The sequence below is a fragment of the Felis catus genome, chromosome B3, assembly GCF_018350175.1.
Source record: "Felis catus isolate Fca126 chromosome B3, F.catus_Fca126_mat1.0, whole genome shotgun sequence".
NCBI classification, from domain to species: domain Eukaryota; kingdom Metazoa; phylum Chordata; class Mammalia; order Carnivora; family Felidae; genus Felis; species Felis catus.
Genome location: NC_058373.1, coordinates 134,779,033 through 134,797,050, shown reverse-complemented (window position 1 = coordinate 134,797,050; position 18,018 = coordinate 134,779,033). Strand labels below are relative to the sequence as shown.

Below are 18,018 nucleotides of genomic sequence, written 5' to 3'. Positions count from 1 at the left end.
ACCCACAGACCGCGAGATCGTGACCTGAGCCGAAGTCGGATGCTCAACCGACCAAGCCACCCAGGCGCCCTAGGATAGTTCTTATTTTCTATCTTCTAAAATTTGGTGTAAAGAGAAGAAAGGAAGCAATGGAGTAGTCTTTCTTCACCACTACACTACATGACCCAGTCTCAATAGCCACTTGAATGAAATAGTCATTGGGTAGATTTTGGTTGATGTTGTTAGAGGCCAAGAGAGTGATGGTAAGAAGAAACAACATGTAACTCTTGTATTTTAAAAATAATTTGCTTCAGTCCATTGAAACACTCTCACAGTGTCCCCCCCCCACCTCAAAGTTTTGTTATGAAACATTTCAAACACACAGAAAAGTTGAAAGACTATAATGGTGAATGTCCACCACATAGAATCTGTTATTAATATTTTACCAAAATTAATCACGTGTCTGTCTATTGATTCTCCTATCCATTATTAATCCTCTTTGAGTGGGGCATGGGTGAAGAACACATTTCAAAATAAATTGCAGACATTAATATACTTCTAAATACTTAAGCATATATGTAATTTATTAGAGTTCAGTATCTGTTTATAGTTTTCTTCTTTTGATATAAATGTTATACATAATGAACTACCTAAGTTTTAAGTTTGTATTTGTTGAGTTTGGTTAAATGCATGTAACAGTGTAATCCAGACTCCTGCCAAAATCTAGAATATTTTTCCAAATAGTCTTTTCTGCCCCATCCTTCTTCTCTTCTTTTTATTTTTAAAAAAAAAATTTTTTTTTTCAACGTTTATTTATTTTTGGGACAGAGAGAGACAGAGCATGAACGGGGGAGGGGCAGAGAGAGAGGGAGACACAGAATCGGAAACAGGCTCCAGGCTCTGAGCCATCAGCCCAGAGCCCGACGCGGGGCTCGAACTCCCGGACCGCGAGATCGTGACCTGGCTGAAGTCGGACGCTTAACCGATTGCGCCACCCAGGCGCCCTCTTCTCTTCTTTTTAAAAAAATTTTTTGACATCTATCCATTTTTGAGAGACAGAGACAGAGCATGAGCAGAGGACAGGCAGAGAGAGGGAGATACAGAATCTGAATCAGGCTCCAGGCTCTGAGTTGTCAGCACAGAGCCCAGTGTGGGGCTTGAATCCACAAACCGTGAGATCATGACCTGAGCCAAAGTCAGACACTTAACCGATTGAGCCACCCAGGCACCTCCCATCCTTTTTCTCTTCTCATTTTGGGATTCCAATTAGACACATGTTGGACCTTTTTATATTGTTTTTTGTGCCTCTGAGACTTTTTTTGTTTTTGCTGTTCAACCTTTTTCCCCCTCTGTCAAGATTGGGTATTATTGACTGTCAAGTTCACTCTTTCCTCTGTCATCTCCATGCAGCTGTTAAGCTCATCCAGTTAATTTTTATTTTAGACATTATATTTTTCAGTTGTTGAATTTACATTTGGTTCTTTTTTTGTAGATTCTATTCTTTGGCTGTGATTTCATTTTCTTTTTTTTTTTCATTATTGTGAGCTTATTTTCTCTTATGTCTTTGGACTCTAGCATCTTTGCTAATTGTAACATCTGAGTCACTTAGGTGTGGATTCTGTGCTTTTCTTTTCTTTTTTGAAAGTGGGTCAACTTTTCATGTTTCATTGTGTATGGAGTAATTTTGGATTATATTCTGGATGTGGGGTGTTTTGTTGTAGACACTTTAGAATCATATTACTCTGAGAGGGTTTTTTTTTTTAAACAGGTGATTAACTTAGACTATGCTGCAAATTCTGGGTCTTTGGTGGCAGCTCTTAGCTCATATTATATTACTCTGAGAGGGTTTTTTTTTTATTTAAAAAAAATTTTTTTAATGTTTATTTATTTTTGAGACAGAGAGAGACAGCATGAACGGGGGAGGATCAGGGAGAGAGGGAGACACAGAATCTGAAACAGGCTCCAGGCTCTGAGCCATCAGCACAGAGCCTGACGCGGGGCTTGAACTCACGAACCGTGAGATCATGACCTGAGCCGAAGTCCGCCGCTTAACCGACTGAGCCACCCAGGCGCCCCGAGGGTTTTTTTTTTTTAAACAGGTGATTAACTTAGACTATGCTGCAAATTCTGGGTCTTTGGTGGCAGCTCTTAGCTTAGTTTTTGTATCTTTTCTTAAATTGTTAAATTTTTGTTTTTTAATGTTTTATTTTATTTTTTGAGAGGCAGAGCCAGAATGAGCAGGGGAAGGGCCGAGAGAGAGAGGGAGACAGAATCAGAAGCAGGCTCCAGGCTCTGAGTTGTCAGCACAGAGCCCGACGTGGGGCTTGAACCCACAAATGCAAGATCATGACTTGAGCCAAAGTCAGATGCTCAACTGACCGAGCCACCCAGGCGCCCCATGTATCCTTAGTTGGGGTCCGTTCCATATATGTGTGGCTCAGGGATCAGCCAGATATTTGAGCAGACTGTAGTCACAGAATTTGGAGCTTTCTCCTTTCCAAGATTCCCACCTTGCTTTCTAGCAGCTGTGGCTGCTCTGAACTCCGCCCTCTGGTTCTTCAGGCCAGAAAGAGTGTGGATTTTTCTGTTGGAGTTTATCCGCCCTGTGCAGCACCAACTTTGGCTTGCCCTCAGGCTAACAGTCATTAAAACAGGCGGCCCTGTTCCCTTTCTTCCAAGAGTCAGTGCTCTCCAGAATCTGCACTGCTTTTGGTCACTGTCCAGTCCCTTCAGGGTTTTTGTTCATTTTGTTTTTGGTCTACAGTGTACTGTTGTTATCTATAGGAGAGTTGGGTTTGGTAGGAGTGATCTTTTTTCCTTCCTTCGTTCCTTCGTTTTTTCCTTCCTTCCTTCCTTCCTTCCTTCCTTCCTTCCTTCCTTCCTTCCGTCCGTCCATCCATCCATCCATCCATCCTTTCTTTCTTTTAAATTTTTTTTTCAATGTTTATTTTTTTTGGGGGGGGACAGAGAGAGACAGAGCATGAACGGGGGAGGGGCAGAGAGAGAGGGAGACACAGAATCGGAAACAGGCTCCAGGCTCTGAGCCATCAGCCCAGAGCCTGACGCGGGGCTCGAACTCACGGACTGCGAGATCGTGACCTGGCTGAAGTCGGATGCTTAACCGACTGCGCCACCCAGGCGCCCCTCTTTTTTTCTTTTAGAGAAACAAGGAAAGAGGAACCCTGTGCCTGGCCCACCACCTTGTTTTACACATATCAGTAGTATCTCTCACAAACAGTGTTTAAAAGCTTTGTGTCACAGGATACCTTGATAATTGGTCTTTCTCCTTTTCTTGTGCTTGTTAACAGCGTTGAGATTAAGCCATACAAACAGTTTTGTAATCTGTTTTATTCCTATCACACATTGTGAACATGTTTTCATACTCATTGCTTTTTAATGGCCCCATAGTATTAAATCTATAGATGTCCCATAATTTGTTTAATGAATTTTGTCTTCTTAAAACATTTAGGGTATTTTATGTATTATTTTCATAATAAAAATGAGAAATACCTACCTAGCAATATGTGATAATTTTTCTTTTGTCTTTTCATTAAATCACTAGAAAACAGATTGCTTTTTGGTTTGAATGAGTGGGAAATTGGTTTACACTTAAATTATAGGCTCAGTGAAGATGTGGTAAAGCCATCTGATTTTTATTATATTGGAGAGAAAATCATTAGAGTCAAGAAAGTATTCTTGGTGCCTAATTATAGAAATCAGACATGCGCAGGTTGTTTGTGTATGTGCCTGTGAATGATGGGTTGACAAGGAAATTTTGAGAAGAAGACAGGACAGAGCACTGTCAGTATGACTAAAATTATGTTTCAAGTATTCGAAATGTGTTTTGTTTCATTTCTTACTGACGTGTCCGATGACAGCCATAGATTGCTGCTTTGTAACCCAGAGATCCCATCGTTCACATCTTACTGCGCTTGCTCTATCTCCTATCTACCTATCCATTAAGAGAATGTGTTTTGAATCAATATTGAAATTTTAAATAGAGCTTTTGAGAGGTGTAAAGTAAATGTTACTTTGCATTTAGTTTTATATTTATAGCACTGTGGTTCTGTAAATTGAGAAGCATTCCTTTTGAGCTTTAAAAATAATATCACTGTATACTGTTTGAGAGGAAAATTGGAATTCTGTAAAGGAAAAATGAAATCAGAATATTCTTTTTTAGGTATAGCCCATAAAGGTAGTGAGTCATTTTTGGTACTACTACTCCTGACAGCATATTCTTGTTACCATAAACAGACTTGTAGCAGTGTTTGTGTGCTGAATGATTTAAGGGTTAGCTTATAAGGTGCACAGGCTCCTTAACAAAGCTCTCTGGCATCAGAACCCCCTCTTGGCGCCCCTCTGCCTATGTATTATGCTTGGATTGCACACATAGCTATTTGAACTGGGGTGAGGATAAGATCTCACCTCATAACCCCATATTTTATTTTTCTTTTCTGAACTCAGTGTGAAGCCACCTGTTTTATTGTTTAGCTCAATTCAGAAAATATTGGTTTATACTGTGGGTTCTATTTTAAATGGGACAAAAAGAATGAAAAGATGGCAATAATTTAAACTCTTAAAAACTTTATGCCTCTGTGTTATTTCCAGTGTGATTCTTAACTTTGAAAGGAACTTGATCTATTGTTTTACCCTTTTTAAATTGTGAAATATGCACATGTAGAAAAAAGGAACAACAGAAATATGTAACTCAGTGATTTACTCCAGTGCAGGACACGTGTATGGTCACCACTCGAGTAAACAAATACGCACTGGCAGCAACCCAGATATAGTCTTTTGTTTATGATAGGTCCTTTCATTCAGCATTATGTTTGTGAGCTTCACTCAAATTGTTGTCAGTAGCTTCAGTTTTAGTATCTGTACAGAAAATACATTTATTTTCATTTATTATAAATGGCGTGGTATAGTGTTTCTGCATAGCATACAAAAGGTCTTTTTAGGTAGCCTATATAGACTACTGTTCATTTTACTGTTAATGGGCATTTGAGTTTTTTCCAGTTTTTGGCCATGACGGATAATAATGCCTCTGAGCGTTCTTGTACTCGTCTGTTGGTGCACATGTGCGGGCATTTCAGTGGTGTGTATGTCCCCAAATGGCACTGCCATTTCATAGGGCATACGTCTCCCTCAGTCTTGGTGGAAATTGCCAAACTGTTTTCCATAGTGATTGCCTCTGTTTATATTCCCTCCGGCAGGAGTGCGATCTTGTCAACGCTTGCTTTTATCAGGCTTTTTAGTTGTAACCCATGCTGGTGAGTTTGTAGTGGAATCTCACTGGAGTTTTCATTTGCGTGTCTACCTCATGACTAATGAAATCGAGCACTCACTCATGGTTTTGGCTATTTGGATGGCTTCTCTTCTGAAGTGCCTGCTTGAGGCTTGCAGCCAATTTCTGTTTGGGCTTGCCTTTTTCTTATTGATTTGTGGGGAGTTCCTTATACATTCTGGATATAAGCCCTTTGTTGGTTATATGTGTTGCACATAACTTTTCCCACTCTATGGGTGACCATTTCACTCTCTTCAATGGTCTCAAAAAATGGAAAATTTTTAATGTAGTCCAGTTTATTAAAAAATGTTTTTTATAATAATGCTGTGTTGCATTTAAGAAGTTCTTGCCTGCCCTAAGGCTGTGTAAACTTTCTTATAAATTGACTGAAATGTAGACGTTTTATTGGTTTGCCTTTAGCATTTAATTTAGATCCGCAATCCACATGCAATTAATATTTTATGAATTTTTTTTAGTTGGGATGAGGTTGTTGTGTTTTTCTTCCGTATCAATATCCAATTGTCTTAGCACCTTTTAGTGAAAAGACTGTTCTTTCTGCATTCTTATCCAGTGCTGCATTGATTGTAAATCTAATGTCCATAAAAACAGTGTCTCTTTCTGGTCCTCTGTTCTGTTCAGTCTTATTTTATTGTGTACCAGTGTTCTGTTCTTAAAACTCAGTAGCACAGATCTTTCCATCTTGTTTTACTTCTTAAAGTGGATTTCATTTTTTTGTTTGTTTTTGTTTGGTTATCCTAGGCCCTTTGTGTTTCCATGTAAATATTTTCTAATAATCTTTTTGTTGATTTCTAACTTTATTATATCGTGGTTAGAGAGCACACTCTGTGATTTCTGCCCTTCCAAAGAATTGCTCTGCATATCTCAGCATGTGGTCAGTTTTTATAAATGTTTTGTGTCTTCATCAAAAAACGATCTTCTTTTTACTTGAAAGATGTTCTTTATGCAAGTAGAAAAATAAAAGGAAACTCAGGGATGCTGGATGGCTCAGTTGATCGAGTGTCCAACTTAGGCTCAGCTCATGATTTCACGGTTCGTGGGTTGAAGCCCCACGTCAGGCTCTGTGCTGACAGCTGGGAGCCTGGAGCCTGCTTTGGATTCTGTGTTTCCCTCTCTGCCCCTCCCCAACTCACGCTCTCTCAAAAATCAACAAACGTAAAAAAAAAAAAAAAAAAAAAGAAAAGAAAAGGGAAACTCAGATTAAAAAAATACAGGAAAATACAGGATTGTGTATAGGGCAAAGAGAAATGCCGCAGCACAAGAGAGAAATTACCAGACTGTCTTGAGAGCAGGTTTCATGGCTGATCCCTGGCAGGATGCTCCATGCAGAGCACAGTAAATAAACATGTGCGGATTTCTATTTTATATCTCAAGCACATGTGATTTAGTGTTACTTGAGGAAAATTTTTTTCTTCCTCTTGCATTGGATACGCCAGCTGTTAGTTAATAACTTCAAGAAAAGGGTAAAACTGTAGAAACACTTACTTTCAGGATCTGCAAGAGCATCTTTTGGAGATCGAAAGGTAGAACTTTCCAGTTCATCCCAGCATGGAGCCAGCTACGATGTATACAACCCATGCTATAGGTATCAGCACATTTCACCTGATTTGATCCGGCGCCTTCCTCCACGTTCAGAAGCAGTGAGACTATATGGATCAGGTATGAAAATTTTTTGTGTTTTTTCTTTGTAGAATGTAGGAATCAAATAAATGCAGAAATCAAATAAATGTAGAAATCAAATGTAGAAATGTAGAAATCAAATAAAGTCTAAGACCCTGGAAGAGATGATTCTCATGATGAAGAACAAAAAATAAGATAGAGAAAAGCAAGGCTTCAGAAGTGATATGAAAAACATTATGGCTTCTCTGTGGTATTCTATCTCATGTAAAAATTGAAAGATTAATGAATTATGTGTATTGAGAGTTCCAAGTTCCATTTTCTTTGTCCTTTTCTGAAAAGTTTCATTTTCAGATTATTTCTGTATTTTATACATCATCTGCCTATTCAGAAATTCTACAACAGGTATTTATTAGCTTTTTCTTTCCTGCTCTGTTCAGTGAAAATGATAAATTTACAAACTCATGATGAGATGACGAATGTAAAGAAAGAAAATAGAAAATGCCCAAATAAGGAATGCCTGGGTGGCTCAGCTGGTTAAGCATCTGACTTCGGCTCAGGTCATGATCTCATGGTTTGTGAGTTCAAGTCCCATGTCGGTCTTTGTGCTGACAGCTCAGAGCCTGGAGCCTGCTTCAGATTCTGTGTCTCCCTCTCTCTGCCCCTCTCCTGCTCACTCACTCTCTCTCAAAAATAAATAAATGTTAAAAAATTAAAAAAAACAAAGTGCCTAAATGATTATAGAATTTTCTCGGTTTAATATTTGAGGACTGTATCAATTTTAGACTGGTATAAATGTACATATCTGATTCATAAAATCCTGTTTTTCAAGATTTTAATGTTATATATAGCTACCTCAACAACTGAATTCAGGGTAAGGTATTGAAAACAAAACAGAAGTATTTATTTAAATACTTATTTCAGCACTGTGTTAGAATACACAGTATACAGAGTTCCATTCTTTAAGAATCTCCTAATTTAGGAGAGAAGCTAGAAATATAGACTAGAAATATAGGAGCACATGGAATTCAGTATTTTTTTTTTTAATGTAATAAGTACTCATTAAATAGTTGAATTGCATTTAGCACAGAGGACCTACGTTCTCTTATATCATTCCTATGGGATATAGAATTGAGTAATGAAGCAAAAAGAATGAATATTTCCTGCTTGATAGTTGATGTGGATGTGAAAATGTATTGTTTGATTTATATTGGTTTCTGTTTGGAACAAAAGTAAAATAATTGTAAAAAGTTTAAAATTTTATTAGAAGAGGTTTTTTGTTTTTTTTTTCTCATGTTTATTTTGAGAGAGAGAGAGAGCGGGTGTGTGCACGCACGTGGGGGAGGGGCAGAGAGAGAGGGAGAGAGAGAATCCCAGCAGGCTCTGTGCTGTCAGTGCAGAGCCCAACTTGGGGCTCCATCTCAGGAACTATGAGATCGTGACCTGAGCCAAAATCAAGAATCAGATGCCTAACCGACTGAGCCACCCAGGTGCCCCGAGAAGACTATTATCTCTTAAATCGATTGCATTAATATTCATGATAAATAGAACTAAACAGAGATTTAGTTCATGGTGAATAAGTAAAATTCCAATGTTTCTTCTTTAATGTAAAGACATTTTTCCATGTCCATTCGTAGTTTGTGATTTAAGGACCAGCAAACTTCCCAGTTCCCCTGGGCTAAGCAAGTCTATGTTTGATCTTACAAGTTCATCCCAGCGGTTCATCCAGGTGAATTACTTATATAAATGTATACGATAATTTATTTTCAAGCTAAAAACTCAGAAATGTGTGAATTACATTAGAAACAACATGTATAAATCTTTTGTAGATAAATCTATGGTAATATCTGAAGAGTTAACACTTGGCATTTCCCATGTATATTATTTCAGGAAGCTCTCAGCTGAATGGTAAAAGGCAGTAGTTTTTTTGTTTTTTTGTTTTCTTTTTAATGAATCTTATGTCTCTTGGTGTACACTCAGGCAGTCTTGAAGGCAGTTGGAATTTAAAATGGTCTGGTTCAAAGTGCTTATTGATTTAACCTTCCTTGTTGATCGTAACTACCTAGTAAATAAAAAATACTATTTCTATTCAGACATAGGGCCTAATTAACATTAACACAGCATCCTCCTATTTTTTAAATGGAATAACTTTTCGATGTTTAAAAAAGTTTCTTCTAAAAATATAAGTAAATTGTAATCATTAAAAATTGGAAGATAGAGTTAAGCAAAGTGAAAAGACAAATCACCTATATTCCTGTAACTGAGAATAAAAGCGCTATGAAAATATTGTTGCATATACTTGTGGGCTTTTTTTCCATGTAAATGTATATGCATACATTTTATTCAAATGGAAGTGTATTCTAAATAATCCTTAGCATCCTCAGTACAGTTAATATTTTACAGAATTAATTCTTCATAGCATCAACTTTTTAATGTGTATCAGAATTGGTTGGAGAACTTTAAAATACAGATTGCCAGGCCTCACCCCCAGAGCTTTCGAGTAGCCCTGCACTGGGGCCGGAGTTTGTATTGCTAACAAATTCCTTGATGATGTTGATGTTGGTGGTTCAGAGGGACTGTGCTTTCATAACCACTACTTTGCAAGTTTTTAAGTAACAGGGCACTTCCAGATATATTCTTATTTTTACTTGTACTTTTAAGTATGAACGTAAACGGTGATCTCTTCCTCCTTATTATAAAACTAAACCCCAGACAGCAAAGGCTTTCCCCATGTATGATCTAGTAAGCTCTTTAAGACTTTCCTGTTAACACACACAGAAAGCTTGTCTTCCTCTTTACTATCTGACCAGTGACACTGTTGATGGTTAGCATGCAGTTTGATGCTGGGGGTGTGGGGAAGTTGGGGCATAAGTTTCAGATCCTTGAACTTTGCTGTGTGATATCTGACTAGAGACCAATTTTATCTGTAGAGACATGATTCCCTGTCCAGTGTGCCTAGCAGCTCTTCTTCCAGGAAGAACTCCCAGGGGAGTAACAGAAGCCTGGGTAAGGAGTAAAGTACCTTCTTTTTATATTCTGAGGGGAATGAATTCTGCCGAGTCGTAATTTGAACATGTATTTGATAAGGTAAAAAAGGACAACTCTAGATGGTTATATCCATGTTACCGGCATATGAATACTCAGATTAGATGGCCCACTTCTTGTGTTCGGGCATGAATGCATCTTTAAAAAAGGCATAGCAGTTGCACACCTCTTGTTTGTTTGATATAAAGTATACTAGTGAAGGAACTTCCGGCAGCATATAGGATTAAAGCCATATCATTGTTTTGTGGTAAAGTTTATCTTAGTTTTAACTTAAATCTCTCACGCTATACTTGGGTTAAGTTCTTAAGCCAGGTACTTTTTACAGCAGGCCTTCCCCTGCTATAAAACGTTGATGTGTCATTTTTGTCTTATTAAAGTGGCAACTTAAAAGGGTAATTTTGCCATTTTTCAGTTGTACTCTTAAAATTGGATTGTATCGGGGCACCTGAGTGGCTCAGTCGGTTGAGCGCCCGACTTCAGCTCAGGTCATGATCTCGTAGTCCGTGAGTTTGAGCCCTGTGTCGGGCTCTGTGCTGATAGCTCGGAGCCTGGAGCTTACTTCGGATTCTGTGTCTCCCTCTCTGTCTGCCCTTCCCCTGCTCATGCTCTGCCTCTCTCTGTCTCAATAATAAATTAAAACATTAAAAAAATTGGATTGTATCAAAGCATGATTGGATTAGAAGGATTGCATAACATTTCAAATGTCCCTGTCCTTTTACAATTCAGATACAATTACTCTGTCAGGAGATGAAAGAGATTTTGGGAGATTGAATGTGAAAGTGTTTTATAATTCTTCAGTAGAGCAGATCTGGATCACAGTTTTACAGGTAAGTTAACTTAGTTAATACCAACTCTGCTTACAAAACTGAATATTTTCACTATAAGCATCTACTGTTTCTCTCTCTGGGGAATGGGACAATACTTTCTTTGGAATTTAGGACTCTGTAACATTTTGCATAAAACTGTATTTAATAAAGACTAAAGAAAATAAATCTGTAGGTATGATGGAATTATGGTTTTAACCTCAAGAAGGAGATTGATATGATGTCTAGAACATTAAATGTCAAATTATTTCAATGTAGATGAAATGAGAGCTCAGTAGATTAGTTTACTTTTATAGTTTGTATTTAAGTCATTAACTCAAGAAATACACCAAATATTTGTATTGTCAGAGTCCTTTATAAAATCTGTACTTTTAATTTTTTTAGTGCAAAGATTTAAGTTGGCCTTCTAGTTGTGGAGACACTCCTACCATTTCTATAAAAGGAATACTAACATTGCCCAAACCAGTGCATTTCAAATCTTCAGCAAAGGAAGGCTCTAATGTAAGTGGCTGTTTTTGTTTGAATTTCTTTTTATGGGTTTTTTTTTTCCATATTTGTCACTATAAACCACTTAAAGAATTGGAATAAGAAAGTGTTTTTTGGGGGGAAATTGCAAATTATATACCTCTTGCTTTTTATTTTATTTTATTAAAAAAAATTTTTTTTTTCAATGTTTATTTATTTTTGGGACAGAGAGAGACAGAGCATGAACGGGGGAGGGGCAGAGAGAGAGGGAGACACAGAATCGGAAACAGGCTCCAGGCTCCGAGCCATCAGCCCAGAGCCCGACGCGGGGCTCGAACTCACGGACCGCGAGATCGTGACCTGGCTGAAGTCGGACGCTTAACCGACTGCGCCACCCAGGCGCCCCTATACCTCTTGCTTTTTAAAGGCAATTTTGAGCCTTAAAAATATTTGATACTTCAGTGCCCAATATTAAGATGTATTTAAAAAGAAAATCTTTCTTTTTTTTAAGTTTATTTAATTTGAGAGAGAGTGAGAGAGTGAGCTGGAGAAGGGCAGAGAGAGAGAGAGAGAGAGAGAGAGAGAGAGAATCCCACGCTGCTCCACACTGCCAGTGCAGAGCCAGATGTGGAACTTGAATTCCCAAACCGCATGATCATGACCTGAGCTGAAATCTAGAGTTGGACGCTTAACTGACTGAGCCACCCAGGCACCCCTAAAAAGAAAATCTTAATCACTAAAGTATGTACAAGATAAACAATATCTAAGAAGACTGTTTTTCTTGTATGAAAGGAAAATGAATGTCTGTATTTTTATCGTCCCTCCTCCTACCCTGCTTTGGCTTTGTGAAATAATTGCTTGATTGCAATAAATTTCTTTTAAATACTTCCAGCTATTATAACTGGAAGACTTATCCTGACTTTGGTTTTATAGATTTCAGATTTCACATTAGTTTAAAGACATCTTCATTTTTGTCTCCTGATACATGTTGAGAGGTTAGTGTTTTTCCATGCAAATGAAAGGTGTTTTCTGTAAGTACATATAATTTAAAAATAAGGTTTCTCAAATGACTAATACCATGAAAAAATTTACTCTCACTAGTAATTATAGAAATATGAATTTAAATTGCATATTGCTTTCTCTCTTTTTTTCTTATTAAAATGAAGAAAAAAATTCATAAATACTCTAGAATATAGAACTTTCTGGAAATTATTTTGACAAAACACATCGAAACCTTGAAATATTTATGTGCTTTTACATAGTAATTCTACTTGGAATGTGTTCCATGGAAGGAGTTTAAAAGGCAACTAAAAAATGTGTAAAGTATTCTTGGCAGTTTTGTTCATAGGGGAAAAGTTGGAAACTATCTACATGTCTTAATAGGGGATTGGTTGAGAAAATTCATGGTATATATACCATGTGTATTAGTTTCCTCTGGTTGCTGTAACAAAGTACCACAAACTGGATGGCTTAGAGCAACAGAATTTTCTCTCCCACAGTTTTAGAGTAAGTCTGAAATCAAGATGTCATTAGTGTTGGTTCTTTCCTTCAGCAGTGAGGGAAAATCTGTTCCACGCCACTCTCCAAGCCCCCGGTAATGGTTAGCAGTCTGAGTCATTCCTTGACTTTGTTTCATGCTTCCATCTTCCCATGGCATTTTCCTTCTGTCATTGTGTCTTCATGTGGCCGCCTTCTTACGAGGACTCTAGTCCTAGTAGATTGGCAGTCCACCTACTCCTGGATGACCTCACCTTAACGTCACTAGCTACATCTTCAAAGACCCTATTTCCAAATAAGGTCACATTCTGAGTTACTGGGGGTTAGAACTTCAGCATATCTTTTGAAGGCCAAATTTAAACCATAACACTGTGTGATAGAATACTGGGCAGCTGTAGAAAATTTTTAGGTAGAATTTTTAAGGACATGGAAAAATGCTCTTAAGTAAAAAGACAGTAATCAAAGTTGGTTTATATGTATTAGTATCTCACACTGAAAATATGCCTTTTAGAAAGTCTAGATGGAAATAAATTTTAATTGGTTATGATGCTGACACTCAAAATGAATCCTTCCTGAATTAAACAATTTCACTTTCTGATTTTCAAATGAAACTGAGTTAACTTAGGAAAAGTTAGGAAAAATTGTTCTTATATTAAAGTTGGCATAGGATCTTACTTTTAAGATTTATTACTATTTATCAACTTGTTTACCTCTATTATAGCAAAATGTGAAGTCAGCCAACACACTTGTTACTTCATGTGTAATCTCATTGCATCTCAAGTTAAAAATTAAACATTTTATGTATACTATATTGTTGGTGTGGTCCTGTGGTTGAGACTCTGAGAGAAAAAGATAGCTCTGGTGGTTGGGAGGCTCTCAGAAACAATTTTGACTATACAGACATAAGCAATTACAATAAAAGTGAAAATTTGGGCACCGTATCTAAGATACTGATTTTAGTTACCCAGATCAGATATCTTGTCTTTCCAAAAGGAAAACAAAAACAAAAACTCCTTTTCAAACGAAAGCAGTAAAGATGGGAAGAAGGAAGTGTATAGCGAAAATCAGTCTAGTGTCAAGAAGATGTTAGAATAACAAAATATTAAAAGTAACAAAAAGAACATTTGGGAAAATATTCTGAGCATGAAAAACACTGACTTGCTGCCTGGACTGGATGCTAATGAGAGAAGATAGGACTTTTTAAGGAGATTGATTTTCAGATTGGAGAGAGTGGAGCAAACATCACTAAAAGAGAAATCAAATCCCAAGGTAGGTGGGAAGAACATTAGAAAAAGAATAGAAATAATTTAGGTCTCTTAATGTGAATGGATAGATTTGGGGTACTTCCTGAGAGAGCACATGTGAGATTCTTGAACCACTTACTGTTGAAAAATTGCGGTGGATAGCAGGAATGAGGCCCCAGAACCAAAGATGGAAAACAAACCCAGTTTTCAAAAAGGAGAAAAGCTATATTCTGCTAAAGTTGGTGTTGATATTGACCTGAATCCCTTAGTAATTAAAAGGATAATTTGTGACTTCCGCCCTTTTGGCTCCCTGAGCAGCGCCATCACGGTAGGCAAGAACAAGTGTCTTATGGAAGGTGGCAAAAAGGGAGCCAAGAAGAAAGTGGTTGATCCATTTTCAAAGAAAGATCGGTATGATGTAAAAGCACCAGCAATGTTTAATATAAGAAATATTGGAAAAACACTAGTCATGAGAACTCAAGGAAGCAAAATCACATCTGATGGCCTTAAGGGTCGTGTGTTTGAAGTAAGCCTTGCTGATCTGCAGAATGATGAAGTTGCATTTAGGAAATTCAAGCTAATTACTGAAGATGTTCAGGGAAAAAACTGCCTGACTAATTTCCATGGCACGGATCTTACCTGGGACAAAATGTGCTCCATGGTCAAAAAATGGCAGACCGATGATTGAAGCTCACGTTGATGTCAAGACTACCAGTGGGTATTTGCTTCGTCTCTTTTGTGTCGGTTTTACTAAAAAACACAACAATCAGGTTCGGAAGACCTCTTATGCTCAGTACCAACAGGCCCGCCAAATTCGGAAAAAGATGATGGAAATCATGACCCGGGAGTTGCAGACAAGTGACTTGAAACAAGTGGTCAATAAATTGATTCCAGACAGCATCAGAAAAGATATAGAGAAGGCTTGTCAGTCTATTTATCCACTCCCTGATGTCTTTATTAGAAAAGTAAAAATGCTGAAGAAGCCCAAGCTTGAATTGGGAAAGCTCATGGAGCTTCATGGTGAAGGTAGTAGTTCTGGAAAAGCTACTGGGGATGCTAAAGTTGTGCTAAAGTTGAACGAGCTGGTGGATATGAACCACCAGTCCAAGAATCTGTTTAAAATTCAGACATTTAATGGTGACAAATAAAAAATCTTATTTGGGGGGCGCCTGGGTGGCGCAGTCGGTTAAGCGTCCGACTTCAGCCAGGTCACGATCTCGCGGTCTGTGGGTTCGAGCCCCGCGTCAGGCTCTGGGCTGATGGCTCAGAGCCTGGAGCCTGTTTCCGATTCTGTGTCTCCCTCTCTCTCTGCCCCTCCCCCGTTCATGCTCTGTCTCTCTCTGTCCCAAAAATAAATAAACGTTGAAAAAAAAAATTTAAAAAAAATCTTATTTGGGATGTTTTAAATAGATAAATAGATAGATAGGTAGATAATTTGTGACATTAAGAAAGGCAGTATCCAGGATAAATTCTGGAAAAACAATTCATGGTCATTGTCATCTTAATTTACACTGAAAGAATTTTTTTGTTGTAAAAAATTAGATCTTCCTTTCTTAGATTATAAAATGTTATTTTCATTTCTTTGGTATTGCCATATCATCTCTTTTTCAGTCCTTTTATTTGTATATTTTATATCATTTTCCTGCATTTTTTTTTTTTAGAGTATTGAATTTATGGAAACTTTTGTATTTGCTATTAAACTCCAAAGTCTACAAACCGTAAGGCTTGTATTTAAGATTCAAACCCAGACACCCAGGAAGAAAACCATTGGAGAATGCTCACTGTCACTCAGAGCTCTTAGCACACAGGAGATGGATTACTCTTTGGATATAACGCCACCTTCAAAAATTTCTGTAAGTGATAGTAGTATCACTATAAAAGTGTTTTATACTTTAAGAATTATTTTGTGGATGACCTTCTGTTGGAGTATAACTTGAACACTCTAGAATATATTAGAGGATCGGGAAGGCTCTCAAGAAGCAATAATAATAGTAATAATAATGATGTCATTGTTTAATAAGGCTTTTTACATAAGTGATAAAAGGTTAACAGAGACCCTTTGCTTTCTCCGTTGAAAAATAACCTTAGGGTTACCTTCTCCTAGGACATTTTTATTAATGTTTCATATTTTATACTTCAGGAAAATAATCCTGAAGTTAGGAGTCATTTTATTAAGTTTTTAAAAATTTCTTTTATAGCTGATAATTTAGGAAGAGCAAGAAAGAAAGTTGGGAATCATAAATTCCAAATTCAAACAAGATTGACTTAAAAAAAAAAAAATTCTGTTGGGGCACCTGGGTGGCTCAGTTGGTTAAGCATCTGACTCTTGATCTCAACTCAGGTCTTGATCTCAGGTCATGAGTTTGAGCCCAGCACTGGACTCCAGGCTGGGTGTGAAGCCTACTTAAAAAAAAAAAAAAAAAAAAAAAAAAAAAAAGAGTGCCTTAAAAGAGATTAGGAAAGTGATTTTAATCATGAGCAAGCTCAATATCTATCCATAAATTGGGTAGAATGGAGGTTCTTAACAGCTAGTTTGTCAGTTTTTATAAAGAACTTGATTATCTGTAGTGCTGATTGATTTTTGAGACCTGATAATTTGTTTCTCTCAACTAGCCAGCTGAACACTATCTTAAAATTGTTTAGAAATCCCTAATAATTTACTTATATAGTTTCTATGTCAGGATAACAGTTATAGAAATTTTTTAATCTTTAAATCTTTATAAGCTTTTATAAGGCCAAGCCTGTATGTAATTTTAAATTTATATAGGATTTATATTTTACCTGCCTTCAAAAATATTTAATGTGACTTAAAGTGGTTCTTATCCTGGCTACACATTAAATCAGAATTTGGTGGGGGGTGGAGAGGGTGGGGGGAGATGGGAGGTGGGAGGCCAGAATCATCTATAGTTTTTTTTTTTCTATAATTTATTTATTTTTTATAATTTACATCCAAGTTAGCATAGAGTGCAATAGTGTGTTCATGAGTAGATTCCTTAATCCCTCTTACCCATTTAGCCCATCCCCCCTCCCATAACCCCTCTAGCAACCCTCTGTTTGTTCTCTGTATTTAAGAGTCTCTTATGTTTTGTCCCCCTCCCTGTGTTTATGTTATTTTTGCTTCCCTATGTTCATCTGTTTTATATCTTAAAGTCCTCATATGAGTGAAATCATATGATATTTGTCTTTCTCTGAATAATTTCGCTTGGCATAATACCCTCTAGTTCCATCCACATAGTTGCAAAGGGAAAGACTTCATTCTTCTTGATTGCCAAGTAATACTCCATTGTATTTGTATCCCACATCTTCCTTATCCATTCATCCATCGATGGACATTTAGACTCTTTTCATACTTTGGCTATTGTTGATGGTGCTGCTATAAACATTGGGGTGCGTGTGTCCCTTCAAAACACATACCTGTATCTCTTGGATAAATACCTAGTAGTGCAATTGCTGGGTCATAGGGTAGTTCTATTTTTAATTTTTTGAGGAACCTCCATACTGTTTTCTAGAGTGGCTGCACCAGTTTGCATTCCCACCAGCAGTGCAAAAGAGATCCTCTTTCTCCGCATCCTCGCCAACATCTGTTGTTGCCTGAGTTGTTAATGTTAGCCATTCTGACAGGTGTGAGGTAGTATCTCATTGTGGTTTTGATTTGTATTTCCCTGATGATGAGTGATGTTGAGCGTTTTTGCATGTGTCGGTTGGCCATCTGGATGTCTTCTATGGAGAAGTGTCTATTCATGTCTTTTGCCCATTTCTTTACTGGATTATTTTTTTTGGGGGGAGTGTTGAGTTTGGTGAGTTCTGTATAAATTTTGGATACTAACTCTTTATCTGATAACGTCATTTGCAAGTATCTTCTCCCATTCTGTCAGTTGCCCTTTAATTTTGCTTATTGTTTCCTTCACTGTGCAGAAGCTTTTTATTTTGATGAAGAAGCATCTGTAGTTTTTAAAAGCTTCCCAGGTGATTCTACTCTGCACTCTGGCTTGAGAACCAGTGAATTAGAAGGGAATTAGAGATTAAAAAATAAAAAACAGGGGCG

General features: G+C 37.3%; 1 protein-coding gene and 1 pseudogene across 6 annotated transcripts in view; both read left to right on the top strand.

Annotated features, from left to right (window-relative positions):
- The window catches only part of TC2N (tandem C2 domains, nuclear), a 46,885-nt gene that overhangs the window by 16,415 nt on the left and 12,452 nt on the right, over positions 1-18,018 (top strand). For all 6 annotated transcript variants that reach the window (XM_023255963.2, XM_045060406.1, XM_023255964.2 and 3 more), the window contains 6 exons: positions 6,773-6,940; positions 8,536-8,627; positions 9,829-9,904; positions 10,670-10,770; positions 11,152-11,268; positions 15,635-15,826. In XM_023255963.2, the coding sequence (XP_023111731.1) occupies positions 6,773-6,940; positions 8,536-8,627; positions 9,829-9,904; positions 10,670-10,770; positions 11,152-11,268; positions 15,635-15,826 (746 nt within the window). The remainder of the gene's footprint in view (positions 1-6,772; positions 6,941-8,535; positions 8,628-9,828; positions 9,905-10,669; positions 10,771-11,151; positions 11,269-15,634; positions 15,827-18,018) is intronic.
- Positions 11,861-15,136, top strand: LOC105260679 (annotated as a pseudogene).